Source organism: Podarcis cretensis, assembly GCF_951804945.1.
Source record: "Podarcis cretensis genome assembly, chromosome: 11".
NCBI lineage: Eukaryota > Metazoa > Chordata > Lepidosauria > Squamata > Lacertidae > Podarcis > Podarcis cretensis.
The window spans coordinates 57,285,172-57,308,606 of record NC_137180.1 but is presented as its reverse complement, the minus strand read 5'-3'; the positions used below and the strand labels follow the sequence as shown (position 1 = coordinate 57,308,606).

Here is a 23,435-nt window from a genome sequence, read left to right as displayed (position 1 = left end):
TTAAAAACAACTACTGAAACATTCCCCCCAAAAAGAGATAAATTCCCAACATCTCTAGGAAAGTTGGGTGAGATTCCCAGCTTAAACTCTGAAGGGTGGCTGCCAGTCAGTGTGGGCACTACTGAGCCATCAGATGGAATAAACCTCTAGCTATTTCTAGTTCCTTATTCAACACATGCCCTGCCCAAGATTTCTACTTCTGTGTTAAATGTACACACAAGTGCGGAGGGTGAGCGTGAGTAGTTGGTACACTTTGTACCATTGCAATATTGTTACCTACTTTGGGTCTTACACAAGGGGTGTCTATTTACAAGCCCAAAACTTCAAAATGCAACTATGTCCTGAAAAGAGCATTGAATGGAGTCACAAAATACATGGAGAGCAATTTTGGCTTACACTGGTACCTCGGTTCTCAAATGCTCTGGTTTTCAAACTCCGAAAACCCAGAAGTAAGTGTTCCAGTTTTCAAACGTTTTTCGGAAGCCGAACATCCAATGCAGCTGTCGGCTATTGTTTCCGGGGCACCTCCACCAATCAGAAGCTGTGCCTTGGTTTTCGAACATTTCGGAAGTCAAATGGAGAAATGTGCTAAGAGGAAGGCTCGCTTGGCAAATCCACACTGTGATCAACTCCTGCCCGGAAACCAATGTCCCCACTGTGGAAGGATGTATGGATCCAGAATTGGCCTCCACGGTCACTTATGGACTCATTGTTAAAACCGTATTTATGGAAGACAATCTTACTCGGCTACGAGGGATCGCCAAAGAAGAAGGGCTGTTGTGTGGAAAAAATGGGGCAGCACCAATGTACGTCTGCCTGAGCTCCTTGCGGTAAGGGCTGGATGGATCCATTGGTGAAATAAACGAATAAACCTTTGGAAGGGGGGCACTGTGCCTGTGTCAATTATATATAAATTATATCCATTTATAGTGCATCATTATTACTTCTAAAAGCCCTGTCTGTTTTGTAGCAAGTTCCAATTAACTGCCTCTGCCACATCTGGAGATGTTTGGTTTCATAATCACCTAAATTACAGCTATTTAAAGAGGAACGATTAAATGTGCACTGCACGACAGGCGCCTTCCATTGGACTGTCAGCTGCTGGAGAGGGCTGGAGAGAGAGGAATCCTGCATTCCAGGCAGGGCTTCCTCCTGTGTAAACTGCCCTCGCTTCGCCGAAAGAGTCAGCAGTGCTTTAAAATACTGGATAGCAGGAGCGCAAGAGCTCCGTTTACTACCTGTCTTCGGCGATGATAGCTTTCTGAACAGCTGTGATCACGCAGAATAGAAGCTGGGGCTTCCAGCAGCTCCCTAAGAATCCCAGGTTTAAATCCTTGTTATTATTTTTAGTTCCAGCCCTCATGGTGCGAGAGAGGAAAAACGCTTTGCAAAAGGTTAAAAAGGACCTGTTTCCTAACGGACTTTCTCTCTTCCCCAATGGAGAGCTGTAAGCTGAAGGCACCTATCTCTTTCGGAGGGGTGGTTGTTGCTGTTGTTTAGTCGTGTCCGACTCTTCGTGACCCCATGGACCAGAGCACGCCAGGCACTCCTGTCTTCCACTGCCTCCCACAATTTGGTCAAACTCATGCTGGTGGCTTCGAGAACACTATCCAACCATCTTGTCCTCTGTCATCCCCTTCTCCTTGTGCCCTCTATCTTTCCCAACATCAGGACCTTTTCCAGAGAGTCTTCTCTTCTCATGAGGTGACCAAAGTATTGGAGCCTCATTTTCAGGATCTGTCCTTCCATTGAGCACTCAAGGCTGATTTCCTTCAGAATGGATAAGTTTGATCTTCTTGCAGTCCATGGGACTCTCAAGAGTCTCCTCCAGCACCAGAATTCAAAAGCATCAATTCTTCGGCGATCAGCCTTCTTTATGGTCCAGCTCTCACTTCCATACATCACTACTGGTTCGGAGGGGTAGGGGGCTGATATGTGCTAGTGCAGACTTTGTCAATGTGCTGCCCTCCAGATGCTGACTGTGGCTGATGGGAGATGCAGTCAAAAACATCTGGAGCACATCAGGTTGGCCGTGGCTACAATATGCCACCTGCCAGGAATCCATAAACTGCTGGCCTCCATGGAAGCCCTAACCTGGAGCCTGTGGCTCTTAATCGCAGGGTTATGGGTTCAAGTCCCAGATTCCCGCATTGTAGGGAGTCAGACTGGATGACCCTGGGGGTCCCTTCCAACTCTATGGTTCTCCGTTCCTAAGCTTGGGGGAACTTGCTCTACAATATGATAATCTTTATTGTCATTGTCCCGTACAGAACAACGAAACTGAAAAATATACATCAGACATTCAAAAACAAACAAGGCTGCTATCCCAGCTATCCCAGCCTGGTTAACCCCCTAAAAACTCTGATACCCCATAATTAAACACAATATACTCCCACAGAGACTACCTTACATTGCGTTTATATCAAAATCGGATTTGGATAAAAACTGTTTCTCAGACGGCTAGTCCTAGTCTTTACAACCCTGTACCTTCCTCCAGAAGGCAGAAGCTGAAAGAGATCATTTCCTACTTACAGGCAACGCCCTCTTTGCCCGGGGATTGCATTCTGGATCATTGCACGCTTGCGTGAAATCGTGTATAATCGGAACACCCACTGGAAAAGCCTGAAAAACACTCTGTTCCCTGATCCACTGTACTAACAGCAAACTCACTACCCAAGTGCCAATCTTTACACAATACAGCAAAAATCTCATTACCTACATGCAACACAGTGGCTAAGGAAAAACTGAGAGTTGTCAAGACTACCCCTCCCCCCCAAAAAAATACCTTTTAAAAAAATCCTTAAAGGGGAGGGAGCCAAAAGCAGCTCATTGAGAACTCAGAATGTTTGCTGACTATTTGGCGGGAAAGAGAGAAAAATCAGTGGGAACATAATGGAGTAGCCTAGGAAAGGACACGGCTGGCTGGCTGGCTGGCTGGCTGGCTGGCTGAATTGTGCAACTCCATGCTGCAACGTTTTGTTGTGGATCCCCCTTTAAATAAAGAAGCAGCCCTCCCAAGGTGGCTTACGAAAGCCCATCAAAAATGTAACAGATTTTTTAAAAAATATGTACAAATTAAACAAGCCAATTTCAAAAGCTAAGAGCGACCGCACTTTAAACAGAACACAGTTTGGAACAAGCAAGTGTTTACGGTCTGTTTAACAGCTGTCTAAAAAACGGAGCCGTTCCAACTTCTGAAAGAGAATTCCCAACATATGCAGGGCTAACACAGAAAAGGCCCTGTCTTCAACACCCACCAGTCTGATGGATCCCGACAGCAGGCTCATGAGCCAGACCCCAAAGGAAGATCTTGACACCTGGGTGCATTCATAGAGCTGCAGGAGGTCCTGCAAACAACCCAATCCCAAATCATTTGGAGCAGCAGTAGCCTTTGGGGTGAACTCTACATCTTGTTAGACTCCCAGCCGCCGCCATGTCCAACAGTCAGGGATTGCAGAAGTTTTAGTCCAGCAACATCTGGAGGGCATCAAAATTGGCAAGGCTAGCTTTAGGGCTTCAAAGGCGATGGTGTGAGTTTTCTGGAAAAATACGTGTTGTAACTTTTTCCAGAGCATTTTCCTTTGCAAGTTAGTTTCCATGTGGGGAAATCCTTATGCTCCAGTAGAGAGTGATCTAATGTAGCATGTTTTATTTTACTTGTATTTGGTAAACAAAGCTAAAAATGTTGAAACTGCCAAGCTTGCTTAATACTGTATTTGCAATTGGCACCCGTTCATTATTACTAATGAACTTACGAAACGAGAAAAGAAGGCGTCCCACGCCACTGTTTAAAGGGCATAACCGGCACTTTTTAATTGAGCCTGAAAATGAATAGGCAGCCAGTGTAACTGGCATAGGATTGATGTTATATTCTCTGAACGCCTAGACCCCATTTGTCCTTTCAGAAAAGTCCCTTTTCACAATTTACATTCTAAAAAAAATTCCTTCCAGTAGCACCTTAGAGACCAACTAAGTTTGTTATTGGTATGAGCCTTCGTGTGCATGCACACTTCTTCAGATACTTCTTGCATGCACATGAAAGCTCATACCAATAACAAACTTAGTTGGTCTCTAAGGTGCTACTGGAAGGAATTTTTTTATTTTGTTTCAACTACGGCAGAACAACACGGCTACCTACCTGTAACTAGAACAATATACATTACAGTGGTACCTCAGATTAAGTACTTAATTCATTCCGGAGGTCTGTTCTTAACCTGAAACTGTTCTTAACCTGAAGCACCACTTTAGCTAATGGGGCCTCCTGCTGCTGCCGCACTGCTGGAGCACAATTTCTGTTCTCATCCTGAAGCAAAGTTCTTAACCCGAAGCACTATTTCTGGGTTAGCGGAGTCTGTAAACTGAAGCGTATATAACCTCAAGTGTATGTAACCCGAGGTACCACTGTATTACACTTGCTGAATTTTTACACTTGCTGATCCCAATTCAGGAAAAGGCCATCGCAGCCCACATCCTATTGAAATGAACGGGACAGCTGAATTCATCACTGACAAATCCACTGACTTCAATGGTGCCCAGGTGTGATAATTTCTCTTTTGATCAGGACTCCAAACCTGACACATCCTCTTCATTTGAATGACTATTTAGCCCAAGCCAATGCATGCTTCTACTCAGAAGGAAGCGGACCTGTTCAAATGGGGTTCAGTTCCATGAAAGAAGGAAGGAAGGCACTTTTGCTACTTGTTCTGGAAGAAGCGTGCAATGCATGCATTTCATATGAGAAAATATGTTTATGTACAGAGCATCATTTTGGCAAAGACTCCATGTGATGGAACAGACAATGGGAAAATGGAACAGCCAGTGTTGTGTAGTGGTTAGAGAGTTAGGCTAGGACCTGGGAGGCCAGAATTCAAATACCCACTCAGCCAGTAAGCTCACTGGGTGACCTTGCGCCAATTACTATTTCTCAGCCTAACCTACCTCACAGGGTTGTTGTGTGGATAAAATGTGGCTGGGGGAGGAGAGAATTACCTTGAGCTCTTTGGAGGAAAGATAAGATCTAATAATAAGAAGAAGTAATGGTAGTGGTAGTAAAGGACCCAAAACAGAAACACACCTGTATGGGCAAGAAATGGGTGACAGCATTTCACCAGGAGATGAAAAGATGGGGTGTATTCTCTGCATATGAAACAAGGCAGCAAACTTTGCAATTTCTCAGGTTGAGATCATTCTGATAAAACAAGGCTGTTCTGCAGCCCTCAAGACACAGTTAAGCTTGGAATATCTATGCTGTAGAAATATATATAATGCCAAATTAGATCATATATATACATATACACCATATATATATATATATACACACACACACACACACACACACATATACCGTATTTTTCGCTCTATAAGACACACCAGACCATAAGAAGCACCTAGTTTTCGGAGGAGGAAAACAATAAAAATATATTCTGAATCTCAGAAGCCAGAACAACAAGAGGGATAGCTGCGCAGCCTGCATTCACTCCATAAGATGCACACACATTTCCCCTTACTTTTTAGGAGGGAAAAAGTGAGTCTTATAGAGCAAGAAATATGGTGTACACACACAGAGACACACACACACACACATACATATATATATAGTACACACACAGAGAGAGAGAGAAAACTGCATTTTTTGTTTCCACATAGTCCAAGTGTGCTGGATTAGTGGGATGGGAAGAGCGGGCTTAAGGCAGCCTTTGTAACGCAGTGAGTTTTGAATTCCCATTAGCTCCAGCCCCAAAAATCTGCAGGGCACCACCAGGCTGGCAAAGGCTGCCAGGGAGGGCACAGGGCATCTGCTCAGCTCTCCAACCAAAACAGAGTGGCAGGACTCCAAAGTGTGCATCAAGGTGGTTTAAGCTGCCCCTACACTAATTTAAGAGCCTAGCATCTTGTACCCCCGTACAGCTGCATTTTGTACACTTTGTAGTTATTACTCCAAAGGCAGAAGTTTTATTTCCCAACAGCCCTCTAGCCCAAACTGAGCAAGGCCTTACAAGGTAAAGAATGGCTGCAGGGAGTTCTTACAGCGAGAGTAAACCAGGAAATGTGTTTATATCCATCCAGGCACACACAGTGCCTGCTTCTGAAACATCTGTGGCTATCTGCCCATACAGCACTGCACAGAGCTTGAACTCTTGCATGTCTTTGCCATTTGGCCTCACTGCGTTACAACACACACAACCACCACCAGTCACCAACACGCGTCCAGGCTAAGGAACCAGCACTGCTCCGGACCTGGTGCAAGTGGGCTGGTGCAGCCACAAGCCCAAACCCAAAGGCAGCCCGGTCCAATCCTGCGCTTCCTCAGTCCCGCTGGGTTCAATCCTGTGAAGAGGATTGCAAGCTCCGCAGCCCAGACCTGCGCCCGTTTTTGCCTAAGTTACGGGATATAGAGGGTGACGGGCAAGATATACGGCACGATCCCGCTCACGTTTTTACTCGGGAGTAAAGTCCTGCTCAACTCACTCCTTGGGAAGAGCGCGCTAGGTTGTTTGCACGGTTGGTTCCGAAGATCCCAGAAGCCTCTTTTGCGTACTTTCAGGAGGGTTAAAAATAAATAAATCTGCGACCCCCGCCCGCGCGCAATTCGTTTATCCCCAGGATCTCTCCCTCCCTCCCCAAAAGAAAAGCGGAGAAAACTCCTCTCGTACCTCTTGAGATAGTTTCTCCCGTACAGGATCTGCTGCAGGAGAGTGACGACGGCGAAGGCGCAGATGAAGATGAAGAGCAAAGTTCGGTTCCCCAGCAGATCCCGGCTGGAAGTGGGGTCCGTGTAGCCCATGCTGGCGGAAAGGGGGCCGGGAAGCCGAGCTCCGTCAAGGTCTCGCTCGCAGAAGGAGCCGCATCCTCCTCAAGCCCCGCTCAGGCGCGGCTGGGGCAAAGGAGAGAAGCAGAGGAGGAGGAGCAGGAGGCGGAGGCGCGCCATTCAAGGGCACGGCGGCCCCGCATCGCCGCCCCCCGCCGGAGGGAGAGAGGCGGCGGCCAGGCGGAAAGTTCTTCCCCGGCGCGGGAGAGCGTCTCGGCGGCTTCTCGCTTCTGCAAAGCAGCGCCCTCCGGCTCGCCTGCTCGGCGCCTCCGCCGCCCGCGCTGCGCCAGAGGAGGAGGCCCCCGGCGCGCAAAGGAAGGCGGCGCTGCTGCTCCTCCGCCTCCTGCGGGGCGGGGAATAAAAGCCCCCCCAAAACCCCCCTTTCTACTCAACGAGGGGCCTGCCCCGGTCTTCTTTCGGGGAGGGGGCGGGCAGAGAGGAAGCCGAGCAAATCGAGAGAGGGTTCCAAGCGAAAGGCGACACTCCTGCAGCGGGCTGGCTGGCCTCTCCAAAACGCTGCGCTTTGGTTAGGTGCTGCTGTGGTGCGGGCGCGCATGGAGATCTCCATGTGGGCGTCTGGCACATAGGCTCCGGCGAGGAAGAGGAAGGAGAAGGGGACGTGTTCGGCCAGGGCTAGGTTTGAGCGCCGGGAGGGTCACGACGGCGCTTGGACAGCTCTCCAAGCAAACGACCCGGGGAGGGAGCGAAGCGCGGAGGCAGGGACTAGCGCGTCGCGGCCGAGCTGCGTTTGCGGTGGAGAGGGCTGTCGGGTTTGTGAGTGTCCAAAGCAAGCGGTAGGTTGGAGGGGGGCTAGTTCTGGAGCATTTATGTGCAACGCCTGCTCTCGGCTGGAGTTGCTCTCCTCGCGCCCCGTCCAGCCTCCCCTACCAAGCCCAGGCAAGGTCGTTGCGCATCTCTTCAAGGGCACGGAGATCGCGCGCGCTCGGCGCCTTCCCGCCTGCAGCTGGTGGAGCCATGTGGACGGCCGCCGCAGGCCAGGGACTTCAGGCAGACCCGAAAGCGTGCTTGGAAGAAACTGTCCTTGAGAAGACAAGTGTGCCTTTTGTCTCTGACCTGATTTTCTGCCTCTGCGACCTCCAGGTGCCCTGTAGCGAGATGCTTGCAAAGAAAGAGGGGGCACACACACCCCTCTCTCTGCAGCCCTCCTGCCTGAACGGTTAGCACGTCTCAGCTGTGAGGAGGAACCCGCTCCCCATGCCGCAAACTTGTCGCGGTAGGAGAGGCGGCTCGTTCCAAAAGCTGCGTGTGCCTGTTTTGTCAGGGCAAGAAGGTCGATCGGGATCCATCGGCCGGTGATGGGGCTAAGGTAATTGTAGGAGATATACAGCAATGCCTTCCTGACTCCCCATAGCCCTTAGGATGGGTAAGGCAAACTGCACGAGTCTCTGGTGGTCATAGAACGATAGGATTGCAGAGTTGGAAGGGATCCTGAAGATCATCTAGGCCAGCCCCCTGCAATGCAGGAACACCGCCCCCCCACCCCCCCTGCAGTCCGTTGCTGCAAAATTCTTAACATACCCTGGGTCTGATGAAGGCAACTTTAGTCTCCACAAGCTTGTGGCTCTTGCAAGCAAATAGTATTATCTCTTACATTTCTATATTGCATTTCCATTGAAGGAGCTCAAGTTGGTGTCCATGGTACTCCCTCATTTTTATCATCACAACAACCCTGTAAGGTAGGTTAGGTCAAGAGGCAGTGGCACTGCCAAGGTCACCCTGTGAGTTTCATGGCTGAGTGGGGAATCAACCCCTGGCCTTCCAAATGCCTTCCAGACACTGTAACCGCCATACTACACTGGCATTAATTTGTATCTGGCTATTCAGGAATGCCTGTTCTCTTCGTCCATGGAGTTTTCTTGGCAGGGATACTGGAGTGGCTTGCCAGTTCCTGCTCCAGGTGGATCACATTTGGTCAAAATTCTCCACTATGACCTGTCCATATTGGGTGGCCCTGCAAGGCATAGCTCATAGCTTCTCTGAGTTATTCAAGCCCCTTTGCCACGGCAAGGCAGTGAGTGTTTGACCAAACTGCGGGAGGCAGCGGAAGACAGGAGTGCCTGGCATGCTGTGGTCCATGGGGTCATGAAGAGTCGGACACGACTAAACGACTAAACAACAACATTCAGGAGTGATGCTGGTGGCGCTGTGGATTAAACCACAGAGCCTAGGACTTGCTGATCAGAAGGTCAGCGGTTCGAATCCCTGCGACAGGGTGAGCTCCCATTTCTTGGTCCCTGCTCCTGCCAACCTAGCAGTTCGAAAGCATGTCAAAGTGCAAGTAGATAAATAGGTACCTCTCCGGCGGGAAAGTAAACGACGTTTCCGTGCGCTGCTCTGGTTCGCCAGAAGTGGCTTAGTCATGCTGGCCACATGACCCGGAAGCTGTACGCCGGCTCCCTCGGCCAATAAAGCGAGATGAGCGCCGCAACCCCAGAGTCTGTCACGACTGGACCTAATGGTCAGGGGTCCCTTTACCTTTTATTCAGGAGTGACCGTCACGTTACGTCCCTAAAGTCTTCCTGAGTTAGGGATGAACATGCTGTCTTAGAGTGGGCAAAGCACTGGTCCTTTGTGCTGACCACTCTGGCTGGCAACCTCTCTCCTCCTCCCTTACCAGATCTCAGGTAGAGTTCCTTCTGCAGCTTACCTACATGAGATGCTTTGAAGCTGGAAAGATGCCACGGAATGAACCTATGATGCTCAGTAGACAAAGCAAGGCACCAGGTCCTCATAGGCAAGCAGTTTACAGCACAATCCTAACCATGCCTATTGAGAAATAAGTCCCATTGTATTCAGTAGGGCTTACTCCCAGGTAAGTGTGATTTAGGACTGCAGCCTTCCTGGCTCCGCACCAGCATGGAATGCAGGGCGGATTTTAAAGGTATGATCAGAACACACTATTCATCACTGCTCAAAAGGAAGTCCCACTGAGTTCAGTGTGCTTACTTCCAGGTAAGTGGGTGCAGAACTGCAGCCTATTTTGGTTATTTCTTATTTAACCATCATTGTTTAACTTGTATTTAATAAATAAAGGCTTAAGAGACTTTTTTCTGGGTTTTTAAGACTGGCATTAAAAACTTAATTTATGTATATACGCCTTAAACAATCACAAAGAAAAACGAAGCATACAAAGGAATAGAATTAGAATTTCTGCAAAGGAGAAAATGCAGACACCTCACAGAAGAAAGATGTCTGTGTTTAATTTTATGGCACCACCTTTGCCGTCATGTGTTTTATGTGGTAGATATATTTTCCCCATCAGTTTTAGCCATTTTTATGTATACCGCACAGCATGGGGGTGCAGGCCGGCCAAAGTTGTTGAGCTTTTTTGGAAATCAAAGCTGTTAAAAGATCAACAAATATTCAAAAGCATTGAAATCACTCATTATCTGTCATCGTCCCCAACAACTTTGGAGGAAGCAGTTGTTGCTCCTTATTTTTTTGACGGCATAAGGTCCATAAGAAGCAGCAATACCAAGACCAGCTTGTGTCATGAAATAAGTTCTGTGCCTTTATGAGCTGCATGATAGGCAGAAATTCAACCAGTGCAGCATTTGCTAGTGAAGAAACGCAGAAGCAGGGATTCACTGCACATGGGTTTTTTAAATAATGAAGAATCAGCAGAAAGGCGAGGACTGGAAATTCAGACTGGGAGGATGAGGCAGTGAAATGAACAGATCTGCCCCTTCCTGCTTCCAGCCAAAGCTCTCTTAGCCATTGCCTCATCCCAGCAGCTCACTATCCGAGATGCAAAGCCACAGGGTCAGATTCTAGCCTATGGGATGCACTGCTGTACCGCCAGGCAGGGATCTGGAAATATATTTGACAAGGACACATGATCCTGAGGGAACTGCTGTGAGGGAACGAAGCACAGAATAGTATGCAACCCAGAGGGCTTTTCCACACAAGAAAAAACTTGTTTTATTTGAAAGCATAATGCTGAAGGATTAAATGCTTCTTTCAATCAAGGTAAAGGTAAAGGTACCCCTGCCCGTACGGGCCAGTCTTGGCAGACTCTGGGGTTGTGCGCCCATCTCACTTAAGAGGCCAGGGGCCAGCGCTGTCCAGAGACACTTCCGGGTCACGTGGCCAGCGTGACATCGCTGCTCTGGCAAGCCAGAGCCGCACACGGAAACGCCGTTTACCTTCCCGCTGGTAAGCGGTCCCTATTTATCTACTTGCACCCGGAGGTGCTTTCGAACTGCTAGGTTGGCAGGCGCTGGGACCGAGCAGCGGGAGCGCACCCCGCCGCAGGGATTCGAACCGCCGACCTTTCAATCGGCAAGCCCTAGGCACTGAGGCTTTAACCCACAGCGCCACCTAAATTCCATTAGAGCGTATATCTCACAATTTGCACTTGCTAAGAGGTCTGTGGGTGGGCGTTCCGCTCCAGAAGCAAGCAGGAAAGAGAACCTGAGAAGAGAAAGTGGGAGACAGATTTTCAGTTTCCTCCTCAGTTGCTTGCTACTGGGCAAAAATAGGGTCATTGCTGGTCATAGCAGAGGCAGGAAGACAGGGAAGATAGCGGGCCGAGGAACAGGGCAGAAAGTGTGCCTCCGTATGCTCTCAGCACTTCCAATAAGAGTATTGTTATGGGCTGGGGAGTCAGTCTGGATGATGCCCTGCGACCCTTTGAGTTCTTGAAGTCCTGAACCCAGTAAAGGTTAAAGTCTAACCAAGGAATAATAATAATAATAATAATAATAATACAGTGGTGCCCCGCAAGACGAATGCCTCACAAGACAAAAAACTCGCTAGATGAAAGAGTTTTCCGTTTTTTGAGGTGCTTCGCAAGACAAATTTCCCTATGGGCTTGCTTCGCAAGATGAAACGTCTTGCGAGTTTCTTTCCTTTTTCTTAAAGCCGCTAAGCCGTTAATAGCCGCTAAGCCGTTAATAGCCGCTAAGCCGTTAATAGCTGCTAAGCCGCTAATAGCCGTGCTTCGCAAGACGAAAAAACCGCAAGACGAAGAGACTCGCGGAACAGATTAATTTCGTCTTGCGAGGCACCACTGTAATAATCATCATCATCATCATCATCATCAACAACTTTTATTTGTATCCCAGCCAAAACCGGGCTCAGGGCGGCTAACATCAAATATATAACATTGGTATAAAATCAAACAATAATTAAATTGCCTCCTAAAAACAAGTCAGGATCAAATTAAAAACTTATTAGATGGCTTTCCGCAGGATTAGGGCTGGGAACAGTTAATGCTCATCAGACCCAACTGTTTAGGCTGTTCTTATATGGGTCTGTGAATATCCCGGGAGGCCTCTTTCATACTAGTTCTTATACAAAAAGAGAAGGGGGGTCAGGCTGAGCCCTGACCAAAGGCCCGGAGGAACAACTCCATCTTGCAGGCCTTGCGGAAAGATGTCAAATCCGGCAGGGCCCTGATCTCATGTGGCAGAGCGAGGCCAGCCTAACCTCCCTGTGGCCCAGGATCTCCATGATGTTATTATTTTCAGACCGTAAGGTGCTCTGTGGGGTATACTATGAGAGGCGGTCCCACAGGTACGAGGGTCCTAGGCCGTATAGGGCTTTAAAGGTTAAAAGCAGCACCTTGAACCTGATCCTGTACTCCACCAGGAGCCAGTGCAGCTGGTATAGCACTGGGTGAATGTGATCCCGCGGCGAAGACCCCGTAAGGCATTCTGCACCCACTCGAGTTTCTGGGTCAGCTTCAAGGGCAGCCCCACGTAGAGTGAGTTACAATAATCAATCCTGGAGGTGACCCTTTGCAGGATTAGACAGCCAAGCCTCTTTGTAAGACAAAAGCCTTAGCTGGCCACTTAAGTACCCTCATCAGCATCTCAAAAGAATAAGCTAGGTTGCAAGAGCTACAACGTAAGTGTTGGTGTCCTCAGGGCTAATGGGCCTTTCATCTCCCCCTCCTCACCCAGCTGCGAGGTGAGAGAACAACAGGCAGAGCTGTGTGAGAGAGCTCTGAGCAGGAAGCAGCTTGGAAGCTGGAGACACAAGAGACATGCTTGACATGTGCTGGATCCCAAGCTGTGACCAGTGCCAAAGCAATAAACACCCAGCAATAAAAGATAATGGGAGAGGATTTACCGCAGCAAATTATTTGTCAAAATTAAAAATACCTATGTACAGACGGTCATTTACCCTCGCTAGATTCAACGTGCTGCCATCTGCCTTATTGAAGGGCAGATTCGAGGGTAAACCATACGTGGAACGAGTCTGCTCCTGTGGCTTGATGGAGGTAGAAACTGTCTCTTCATGCTTTGTTATGCTGTTGTTTCTATGGGGATATACGCTCAGTATTTATTACCCCTGCTATGCAAAAATCTCCAAATGAATCCGAACTTGTCTAAAATCCCTGGTAGAGGACAAGGATTCTGAGATCACATTAAAAGGTAAAGGTACCCCTGCCTGTAAGGGCCAGTCTTGACAGACTCTGGGGTTGTGCGCCCATCTCACTTAAGAGGCCAGGGGCCAGCGCTGTCCGGAGACACTTCCGGGTCACGTGGCGTAGCCAAATTCTGTGCGATTGCCATAAAACTTAGGGAACCAGCTGTGCTATCATAATGATTAAGGCCTTAAATAATAATTTTAGGTTATATGTTAGTGACTAAGTTTTAATTTATATATTTGTTAACTGTTGCTATATCTGTATTGTCCCTGTTATACCTAATTGCAAATCCAAATGTATCCCTATCGTGTTTTATGACTTCCTTGATATTGTATGTGGGCTGGAACTGGTCTGTGACTGGAATAATAAAATCCATTCAGTGCCGAAGCAAGATCAGTTGGGGTGTTAATGCCGTGAGCCCCTCCATCCTCTGCCCAGGTTGCGTTTATGTGTAAATAGAACCAAAGGGGAAAATAAATGCCAAAGAATCACAAATAAATGGGCATTTTACAGGAACTGGATAGAAAGAGGGGAAGCCAACCCTAATATACAAGCTCGAATGAACAGACTGTGTACATGGATAAAGATATGAAGAACGAAGGCCTGACCAGGGAGGGGGAGGGCTGGAGTGGGGGGGGAGTAAACCGGATGGTATTTTGAATTGATTTTGTTATGTAAGCCTTTTTTCAGAAACCATATATATTAATGTTATGTAGTTATGCATTGTAGTATGAATGAATTTTGTTTTGTATTCTTTGCTTTATAGAATATATATAATAACGTTCTGTTACTAAGCAAATTTAATAAAACAGTTTAAAAAAACACCCTAAAAAAAGAAGAACCAAATGCCCTAAAGACATAGCAGTCTCTGCTAACCTTCATTCCATGGAAACCGAACGCTTGGAACCCCCAGAGCCACTCACCACTCGAGATGTGAATAGTGCATAACGATGTGTACAGCCCCACCTGTCTCTTGGTCATGGTGAAGTGTGGTCAACATATAAAGGATACAGCATCCCATCTGAGGTGTCAGAACAGTACTGTCCCTCCCTCTCACATGTTGTTGCTCCTGGTGTCAGATGTGCCCTCGGGGGGTTTCTTTCAAGCCGCTGTTCTGACAACATTTTCTTGCTATACAGTGGTACCTCGGGTTAAGTACTTAATTCGTTCCGGAGGTCCGTTCTTAACCTGAAACTGTTCTTAACCTGAAGCACCACTTTAGCTAATGGGGCCTCCTGCTGCCGCTGCGCCACCGGAGCACATTTCTGTTCTCATCCTGAAGCAAGGTTCTTAACCCAAGGTACTATTTGTGGTTAGTGGAGTCTGTAACCTGAAGCATATGTAACGCGAGGTACCAGTGTAAAAGAGAGAAAAATACAGCCTTCCGTTCTGCGTGGTGGGAAAATTCTGCATGACTGAAAGGACTGGTGCTCTTGCGGTTAAGTAAAAGCAGAGGTCACAGTCCTGCAGAGGTTCACAGTCCTGCAGACACCGCGGTGGGCCGGAGTGTGCATGTGCACATGCACTCATATGTGGAAACGCGGAGGAAGAAGAAGAAGAAAAGTTTGGATTTGATATCCAGCTTTATCACTACTCAAAGGAGTCTCAAAATGGCTAACCTTCTCCTTTCCCTTCCTCCCCCACAACAAACACTCTGTGAGGTGAGTGGGGCTGAGAGACTTCAGAGAAGTGTGACTAGCCCAAGGTCACCCAGCAGCTGCATGTGGAGGAGCGGAGAAGCGAACCCGGTTCCCCAGATTACGAGTCTACTGCTCTTAACCGCTACACCACACTCGCTCTCAGGAGGCGTGTGGAGCTTCCCATTGGCTGCAGAAGCTTCCTGCAGCCAATGGGAAGCCAGCCAGCGTTGCGGAAGGCGGTCCCCACTCTGCTGCATGCACAGGAGCTGACTGAGTAGGCGGTGGGGGTCCATGGGCTGGTTAAATGACCTCCATGGGCCGCTTGTGGCCCATGGGCCTTAGGTTGCCAATCCCTGAGTCAAAGGATGTCAATACAGTTCTGGGAACAATGATACAAGTGCAAAAGTTCCCCCAACATCTGGGTGCCCAAAATTGTGACTTTCAACTTGTACAGGCTTCTACAGTGGCCAGGCTCACCAGCTCCTCTCAGAAGTGATTGCTTCATAAGCAATGTGCCATTTGCTGCAGAATAAAAACTTCCCTCTTGCATCTGCAGTTTAACAGAAGCGGAAGGTCTGATAATTTGCACTTATTGAACCAGGAGGTGCCAGCTTCCAGTGGAATTTTGCCAGGCAGGCATTCCCCTTCCGCTCCCCCAGCCTGAGTGTTCAATAAACATAAAACAAATGTACCAAATAGGCTGGTGAAGCAAGATTTTGTGACCTGTAAAACTGCTGATCACTTTGGGAGCACTTTGTAAAATATGCAGACTGCTTGATCCCTGTGCTGAAGGAAAGATTGCTTGCAGCAGCAGAACTAGAACAGGAACTCAAGGCATCATCCAGAATGACCAACCTAAACTTGTAACAATATACCATATTTTTTGCTCTATAAGACGCACCAGACCACAAGACGCACCTAGTTTTTGGAGGAGGAAAACAAGAAAAAAAATGTTCTGAATCTCAGAAGCCAGAACAGCAAGAGGGATCGCTGCGCAGTGAAAGCAGCAATCCCTCTTGCTGTTCTGGCTTCTGGGATAGCTGTGCAGCCTGCATTCACTCCATAAGACGCACACACATTTCCCCTTACTTTTTAGGAGTGAAAAAGTGAGTCTTATAGAGCAAAAAATACGGTATTCCCACGGTATGGTTGCATTACCTCCATCCCAAACAAAAAAAGCCATTTCTTTAAAGGAATATCATTTCTAGGCCAAAGGTATGACTTTGCACTGACACAGCTTCTGGAGCGCAGAAACACACTCCCTTTTGTTAATGAGTTGCTGGTGGTGCCTAAAATAGGAGTAACCTCTATTTACTGCCCAAAATGGAAATTAAAGTTTCTAGGTGTCACATTTTAAGAGCCTATTAAAAGTTTCACAGGCAAAAACTCAATTAAGGCTCCATTTCCTCCAGTGCTAATTGCTAGTTCCTAATTAAGAAAATGTATTGCACTGTTTGTGTTTCAAATTAACAAGAGTTCCTGGAGGAAAAATCAGCCCAAGCCCTGCAGACTTTAGCATGTTCCCTTCCTTGCACCTGGTATCGGCACATAATTTTTCTATATATTCTATCTGGAAAGAGACCCTAGGAATTGTAGGCTATGAGGAAACAGGGGAATTGCAACCAAAGGAAGCTTAGCACATAGACCTCCAGGGCTGACCTGAAATTTCAAGGTTTGCCCTGTCCCCTCCAGTGAGGGCTTGAATCTCCAGGTGGATGAGAGTGCATTAAAAAAAGGGGGAGAGAGAGAACTATGTGCGCATCTTGCAAACTTCAGCCCAGCAGGAGTCGGGTGCAAATCATTGCATAGATTCTCTGGGGGGAGTCTGTTCTCCCCCCTTGCTTCCAACTGATTTCCATCTCCAAGGCTCAGCGATGAGAGGGAGTGCAGAGGAAGAATCACCAGGGTTGACCCCATGACATGACATGGTACCACTCTGCTCTGCCTTGATCAGACCACAACTGGAATACTGCGTCCAGTTCTGGGCACCACAATTTAAGGAGTGTATTTATAAACTGCAACAGGTGCAGAGGAGGGCGACTAAGATGATCAGAAGTCTGGAAACCAAGCCTTATGAGGAACAGTTGAGGGAGCTGGGTGTGTTTAGCATGGAGAAGTGGAGACTGAGAGGAGATATGATAGAAGACACAAGATCTACCCACCCGGGAAGAATGGCAGATGAAGGTGATGGAGTACATGGAACTGGCGGAAATGACTGGCAGAATCCGGGACCAGGGAGAAGAGTCGGTAGAAGAAGATTGGAAGAAATTTAAAGACTATTTACAGAAACACTATAAAATTAAGGAATGTTAGAAGGATGCGGGAATGAAGTTATGTGGTTTTAGCAGTAATGTTATAGAATTAGGTAAAATTGGATTATGAATAGGTGAGAATGTAAAGTTACAATATATTAAGATAAATTTTTAAGATAAAAGCAAAAATGGAAAGGATTTGCTGAAATTGCTAAATGAATTAGAATACAAAAAAGGGGTGTGTGAGGAGGTCAGGGAAACAAGTAAATGAAAGACAAGACATGGAAAGATCGAAATGTTTTTAATTGTTTCTATTCTTCTGTACTTTGTATTTTTTAATTTTTTTTCTTTTTCATTTTTGTAACATTGTTGAAACTTTAATAAATATTTTTTTAAAAAAGAAAAAAAAGAGAGGAGATATGATAGCCATCTTCAAATATCTGGGAAATGGAGCAAACTTGTTTTCTCCTGTTTCACAGGGTAGGACCTGAACCAGTGGCTTGAAGTTATGAGAAAGGAGATTCCGACTCAACATCAGGAAGAACTTTCTGACAGTAAGAGCTGTTCTTATTTATTTATTTATTTATTTATACCCTGCCCATCTGGCTGGGTTTCCCCAGCCACTCTGGGCGGCTCCCAACAGAATATTAAAATACAGTGGTACCTCAGGTTACATACACTTCAGTTTGCATGCGCTTCAGGTTACAGACTCTGCTTACCCCTAAATAGTACCTCAGGTTAAGAACTTTGCTTCAGGATAAGAACAGAAATCGTGCTCCGGCAGCGCGGCTTCAGCAGGAGGCCCCATTAGCTAAAGTGGTGCTTCAGGTTAAGAACAGTTTCAGGTTAAGAACGGACCTCCAGAACAAATTAAGTACTTAACCCGAGGTACCACTGTACAATAGTCTGTTAAACATTAAAAGCTTCCCTAAACAGGGCTGCCTTCAGATGTCTTCTAAAAGTCTGGTAGTTATTTTTCTCTTTGACAACTGGTGGGAGGGCGTTCCACAGGGTGGGTGCCACTACCGAGAAGGCCCTCTGCCTGCTTCCCTGTAACTTGGCTTCTCACAGTGAGGGAACCGCCAGAAGGCCTTTGGAGCTGGACCTCAGTGTCCGGGCAGAACGATGGGGGTGGAGACGCTCCTTCAGGTATACTGGACCGAGGCCGTTTAGGGCTTTAAAGGTCAGCACCAACACTTTGAATTGTGCTCATAAACATACTGGGAGCTAGTGTAGGTCTTTCAAGACCGGTGTTATGTGGTATCAGAGGTTGGATGGCCATCTGTCAATTCTGTGATATCACCAGGGGTCACCCCTAGGTCTCTGATTTGGGACCTGAAATCTTAGGGTCTGGGATTCTCCTGATGTGCCAGCCCTAGCGTAGCATGATAGACTTGTTCACAGCTTAGGGTCTCTGTCATTCTGTTTTGCTTAGATCTGCCGCACTGGCACTATTAAAGAGCCACATAACATCTGTTCTGCCCTTGTACCAAATGGATATTTCATCATGGCAGCACCTACACTCCGGAACTCCCTGCCTATTGATTTCGAACATTTAAATTGGGATCATAGTGCTTTAAACGTATAGTGGGGATGGGGCCAAAGGCACGTCTGATGGTTGATGAACAAATGCAGCCATGTTATCCAGTGGATCGTTTCCCTGTCTGGAAGCATGTATTCCTACAAGGCCAACAGAAGGAGGAGACGAACAGCTGCCAGCTGCCTGAGCAGCAACTGAAAAGCTACGGCCAGTGCTAGTCACTCTGGGTCTTCTTGTTGTATAGTTGTTTACAAGAAATAAAGTGCATTCCTGCACGGAATGTTAATTAAAAAATATGTTAGAACAGGGCTGCTGTGATCTGGAATAAAGGAACCCTTGTGCTGATTCAGTATGCAAGCGAACCATGGAGAGGCTGGAGAGAAGGCACCAGTCAAAGCTCTCTTTTTTGTTTGTTATTTACGGGGGGAAATCTGAGTTGTGTCATTAATCAGAGGGTGGGTGGCCATCTGTCATGGATGCTTTAGTGGGGATTCTTGCATTTCCAGGGGTTGGGCTAGATGACCCTTGGGTGCTTTCCAGCTCTATGATTCTATGGCAGATCCAAGTTAAATAATGTTTTGCTTAAGTCCGAGCTACCAATTTTCTGCATGAAAAGCTAGGATGCCACCAACTTTAAAAGAGGATTGGAGAAATCCATAGTTTGTTGGAGGCAGCAGTGCTTCCCAATAGCAAATGATAGTGATGACTGGAACCTGCAACAAAATGTTGCCTTTTGGAGTACAGTGGTACCTTGGTTTACGAACTTAATCCGTTCCAGAAGTCCGTTCTTAAACCAAAGCATTCTTAAACCAAGGCATGCTTTCCCATAGCAGCGGGGGACTCAGTTTACAAATGGAACACACTCAACAGGAAGTGGAACATGTTATTATTCCAAGGCAAAGTTCACAGACCAAAACACCTACTTCCGGGTTTGCAGCGTTCTTAATCCAAGTTGTTCATAAACTAAGCTGTTCTTAAACCAAGGTACCACTGTATTCTTGATTTGGGTGCCAGCCAGCCAGCCAGCCAGCCAGCCATGCCCTCTTCCTGGATACTCCATTCCACACACCCCAACAATCAACATGTTGTACCTAGTGAGCCTCACAGAAAGCCCTCTGTAACAAACAAACAAAAAACCCCACAATTGTACACCAGCAAACCTTTGGGTTTCCCCTGAGCATGCCTCTCACTTGTGCATGGATAGTATCATTTTTGCCAAGGTCTGGCACTCACAGAATCCAGTTTTCTGTTAGTGAAAGGGGTTGCCAAACTTAATGGGACTTGTGGGCACTTTTAGAGTTTGGGGAAAGTATTGTGGGCATCACCCCCTGTTGTTATTTCTCTCCCCACTGTCCAGCATCATGTTGCCATGCTCCCCAGCAGATAGAAAACACACATAGATCATTTGCTTTTCCACGGAGTCTGAATAAATGTCAGATCCAGTAGAATAAAAATGAAAAGCCTCTCAGCTTTGCATGATTGCCATCAAAGTCTGTCAAAAATATAGCATTACTGTAAAATAAAAACCACAGAAACAATGTATTTATGAGGGTGGGCATGGGTGTGCACCCCATAATACTTCAGGAGTAGTTATGGGTCCAGAGTTAGTATCTGGGGTTGTATCTCTAACAGCGGGACTGGAAAACTCACTTAGCTTTTGCATAGGCATTGCAGAACTTATCCACTGATAGACTGGCAACTGCATCTTTAGTTATCAGGTCTGTTGACAGTGATGTAAATACTGTACAGCAAACAAACTCTCCAAGATCAAAGGACGGGTGTGCCTTGTGCGCCCTCTGCTGGCTTCGCAGCCGTCTTTGAAAACGCTTCAAAGCGCAAAGCAAGGTTGTCTCTGAATTTGCCTCTGCAGTCCATAAGCAGCGCATGGAGAATGAATGCATGGGACTTTTAAAATTGCTGCAGTGTTCCTGAAGCCCACGGGTAAGTTAGTCCTCTTTGTTAATGGAGAAATCTGAGGGCTCCCTTGGACAAAAAACAAGGACACCAGCCAGGAATACCAGAGCAAAACAGCAGCCAGTAGGCTTGGTCTACAGCAGTCACAAAATTAAAAGAGGCCTGCTTCTTGGGAGAAAAGCAATGACAAACCTAGACAGCATCTTAAAAAGCAGAGACATCACCTTGCCGACAAAGGTCCGTATAGTAAAAGCTATGGTTTTCCCAGTAGTTATGTATGGAAGTGAGAGCTGGACCATAAAGAAGGCTGATCGCCGAAGAATGGATGCTTTTGAATTATGGTGCTGGAGGAGACTCTTGAGAGTCCCATGGATTGCAACAAGATCAAACCTATCCATTCTGAAGGAAATCAGCCCTGAGTGCTCACTGGAAGGACAGATCGTGAAGCTGAGGCTCCAAGACTTTGGCCACCTCAGGAGAAGAGAAGACTCCCTGGAAAAAACCCTGATGTTGGGAAAGATGGAGGGCACAAGGAGAAGGGGACGACAGAGGACGAGATGGTTGGACAGTGTTCTCGAAGCTACCAGCATGAGTTTGACCAAACTGCGGGAGGCAGTGGAAGACAGGAGTGCCTGGCGTGCTCTGGTCCATGGGGTCACGAAGAGTCGGACACGACTAAACAACTAAACAACAACAACAATCCCCATGTTACACCCCCCCCAAAAAAACTACATCACTAATACATCATGGTTACATCATGAAAGGAGAGGTCTGGTGGCAGTAATCTGAGCATCCTGGACCCTGCCCCATAGTTCTCCTTGCCCCCCACCAAACACCCATCAAGTGTAACAAAAATATACTTACATTTCCCTGTTTCCCAGCCAGGTTAATCACACCCTTTTGTCTTCATCTGGGTTTATTTCTGGAATGGCTACCTGTCTGGCACTCAGGTATCAGGATGCCAGGGATTATCACTCAGGCAGAGGGGCTGCTGAGTAGCTGAGCACACGTCTATATGAATTTCTGAAGTTTTCTCTGTGAGCCAGTACATAGATACATTTATCAGTGAATTGTTACATTTGGTATTGTACAGCTGAGGCCCTTTGAACAGATAGGAAGAAACTGTGATGAAGTGTTTTGTGGGGACAAATCACAAAAGTCACAAAAGTGATTATGCTGGTTTTGGTAGTGGGCTGCATGTGCATGATATCTGCTGGAGGGGCAACCTCCCCCCAACCTATACATAAATTCCTGCAACATCTTTGTTATTGCAAGGGGGGGGAGTATTATGCACCCAATTGTCACTGGGAAAGAAGTATCAAACATCCAGGTTCCAGCAAGGATGCCTTCCCTTCCAGTTGCTAATCATGGCTAGTTGACGTCTCTGAAGATGTGAACACAAACTGCAGTTTCCAGAATTATTGGGTGGGTGGGTGCTTTAAATCTATGGTGTAAATGCAGCTTGAGTCTCCTTTTGCTCTCCACAGATGTCCAACAACTACAGCAGAGGGGGGGGGGGACTGGATCCAGCCCTTGGGTCAGACACTTATCTCAAAAACCTCCCATGAATAGGGGCCATCAAGTGCCCGTTTTGCATAGTGTTTTGCAAGTCTCTACAGTCTTTTTTGCCACTGGTTCAAGACTCTTTCAACAAGCCTTTTAAGTGGGTATTTTCATCCCTGCTTCTACCTGTGTGGGATCCGAATTTGGTTTTATATATGGAATTGTTTCGTGTATGTTTTCACTGCATTGTGAAATCACTTCGAGGTGTGTTTTAGGAAGCAAGTCCTAGATGAAATCATGATAATGATTCCTGACAGTCACCTAGTACCTTCTGAGTCCCATCCATCAGTGGAAATTAGGCCAGATCTGAGTTGGGTGTGTGAAAGCTAGAAATTGGAGAAGCAGAAGGCTGAAGCCTGTGAGGGGGAGAGCAATGCCTGATCTCTGTTTGAAGCCAATATTGTGGCTATGGGTGAAGCAAGAGCCTCTTAGGCTGTTAGTGCTGTGAACCCCTCCATCAAAGGCTCAGGTTGTAGATATGTGTAAATAAACTATATATCATAAAGACACCCAAGTCTCCGCTGTGCCTCATTCCAAAGGAAACACAAACCCTGAATGATTGCTTGGAATTGCTGGAATCTTGTGCCATGCAAGAGGTTGGGGTGGCATGCAACCGTACCAAAAAAATAACAACTCTTAAAAGACCATAGATTGTTTAATTAGCCCAAGACCTGGGAGAAGAGGAATGCTTTTGCCTGGCAACAGAAGTATAGCGTCCGAATCAAAGGAAGTCATGGTACCACTCTGTTCTGCCTTGGTAAGACCCCACCTGGAGTCCTGTGTCCAGTTCTGGGCACCACAATGTAAGAAGGGTATTGACAAGCTGGAACATGTGCAGAGCGGGTGGTGACTAAGATGTTTAAAGGTCTGGAAACCGGGGGGCCTTACAAGGAACGGTAGAGGGTATGTTCAGGGCTTTTCTTCTAGAAAAAACGGTGCTGGTACAGTGTACACTTGATTACCCCCAGGGAAAAAAAGCACTGGGTTATGTTTAGCCTGGAAAAGAGGAGATACGATAGCCGTCTTCAAATACCTAAAGCAGTGTTCCATGGAAGATGGAGCAAGCTTGGTTTCTCCTGCTCCGGAGGATAGGATTCAAACCAGTGGCTTCAAGTTACAAGAAAGGAGATTTGGACTAAGCAACAGGAAAAAGCTTTCTGACAGTAACAGCTGTTTGACAGTGGAATGGTCTCCCTTGGGAGATTGTGGACTCCTCTTCCTTGAGGTTGGCTAGCCATCTGTTGTGCATGATCTAGTTGATCCTGCATTGCACAGGGTTGAGCTAGACCATCCTCAGGGTCCCTTCCAAACTCTTACAATT

The 23,435-nt window shown here is 47.0% G+C and overlaps 1 protein-coding gene across 2 annotated transcripts in view; it reads right to left on the bottom strand.

Moving 5' to 3' along the window:
- The window catches only part of ST8SIA5 (ST8 alpha-N-acetyl-neuraminide alpha-2,8-sialyltransferase 5), a 62,404-nt gene extending 55,270 nt beyond the window's left edge, over positions 1 to 7,134 (bottom strand). The window contains exon 1 of one of the 2 annotated variants that reach the window (XM_079995026.1): positions 6,654 to 7,134. In XM_079995026.1, the coding sequence (XP_079851152.1) occupies positions 6,654 to 6,784 (131 nt within the window). In that variant the 5' untranslated portion in view covers positions 6,785 to 7,134. The remainder of the gene's footprint in view (positions 1 to 6,653) is intronic. The other variant, XM_079995025.1, reaches the window with a different exon arrangement.
- Between the last annotated feature and the right edge of the window lie 16,301 nt (positions 7,135 to 23,435).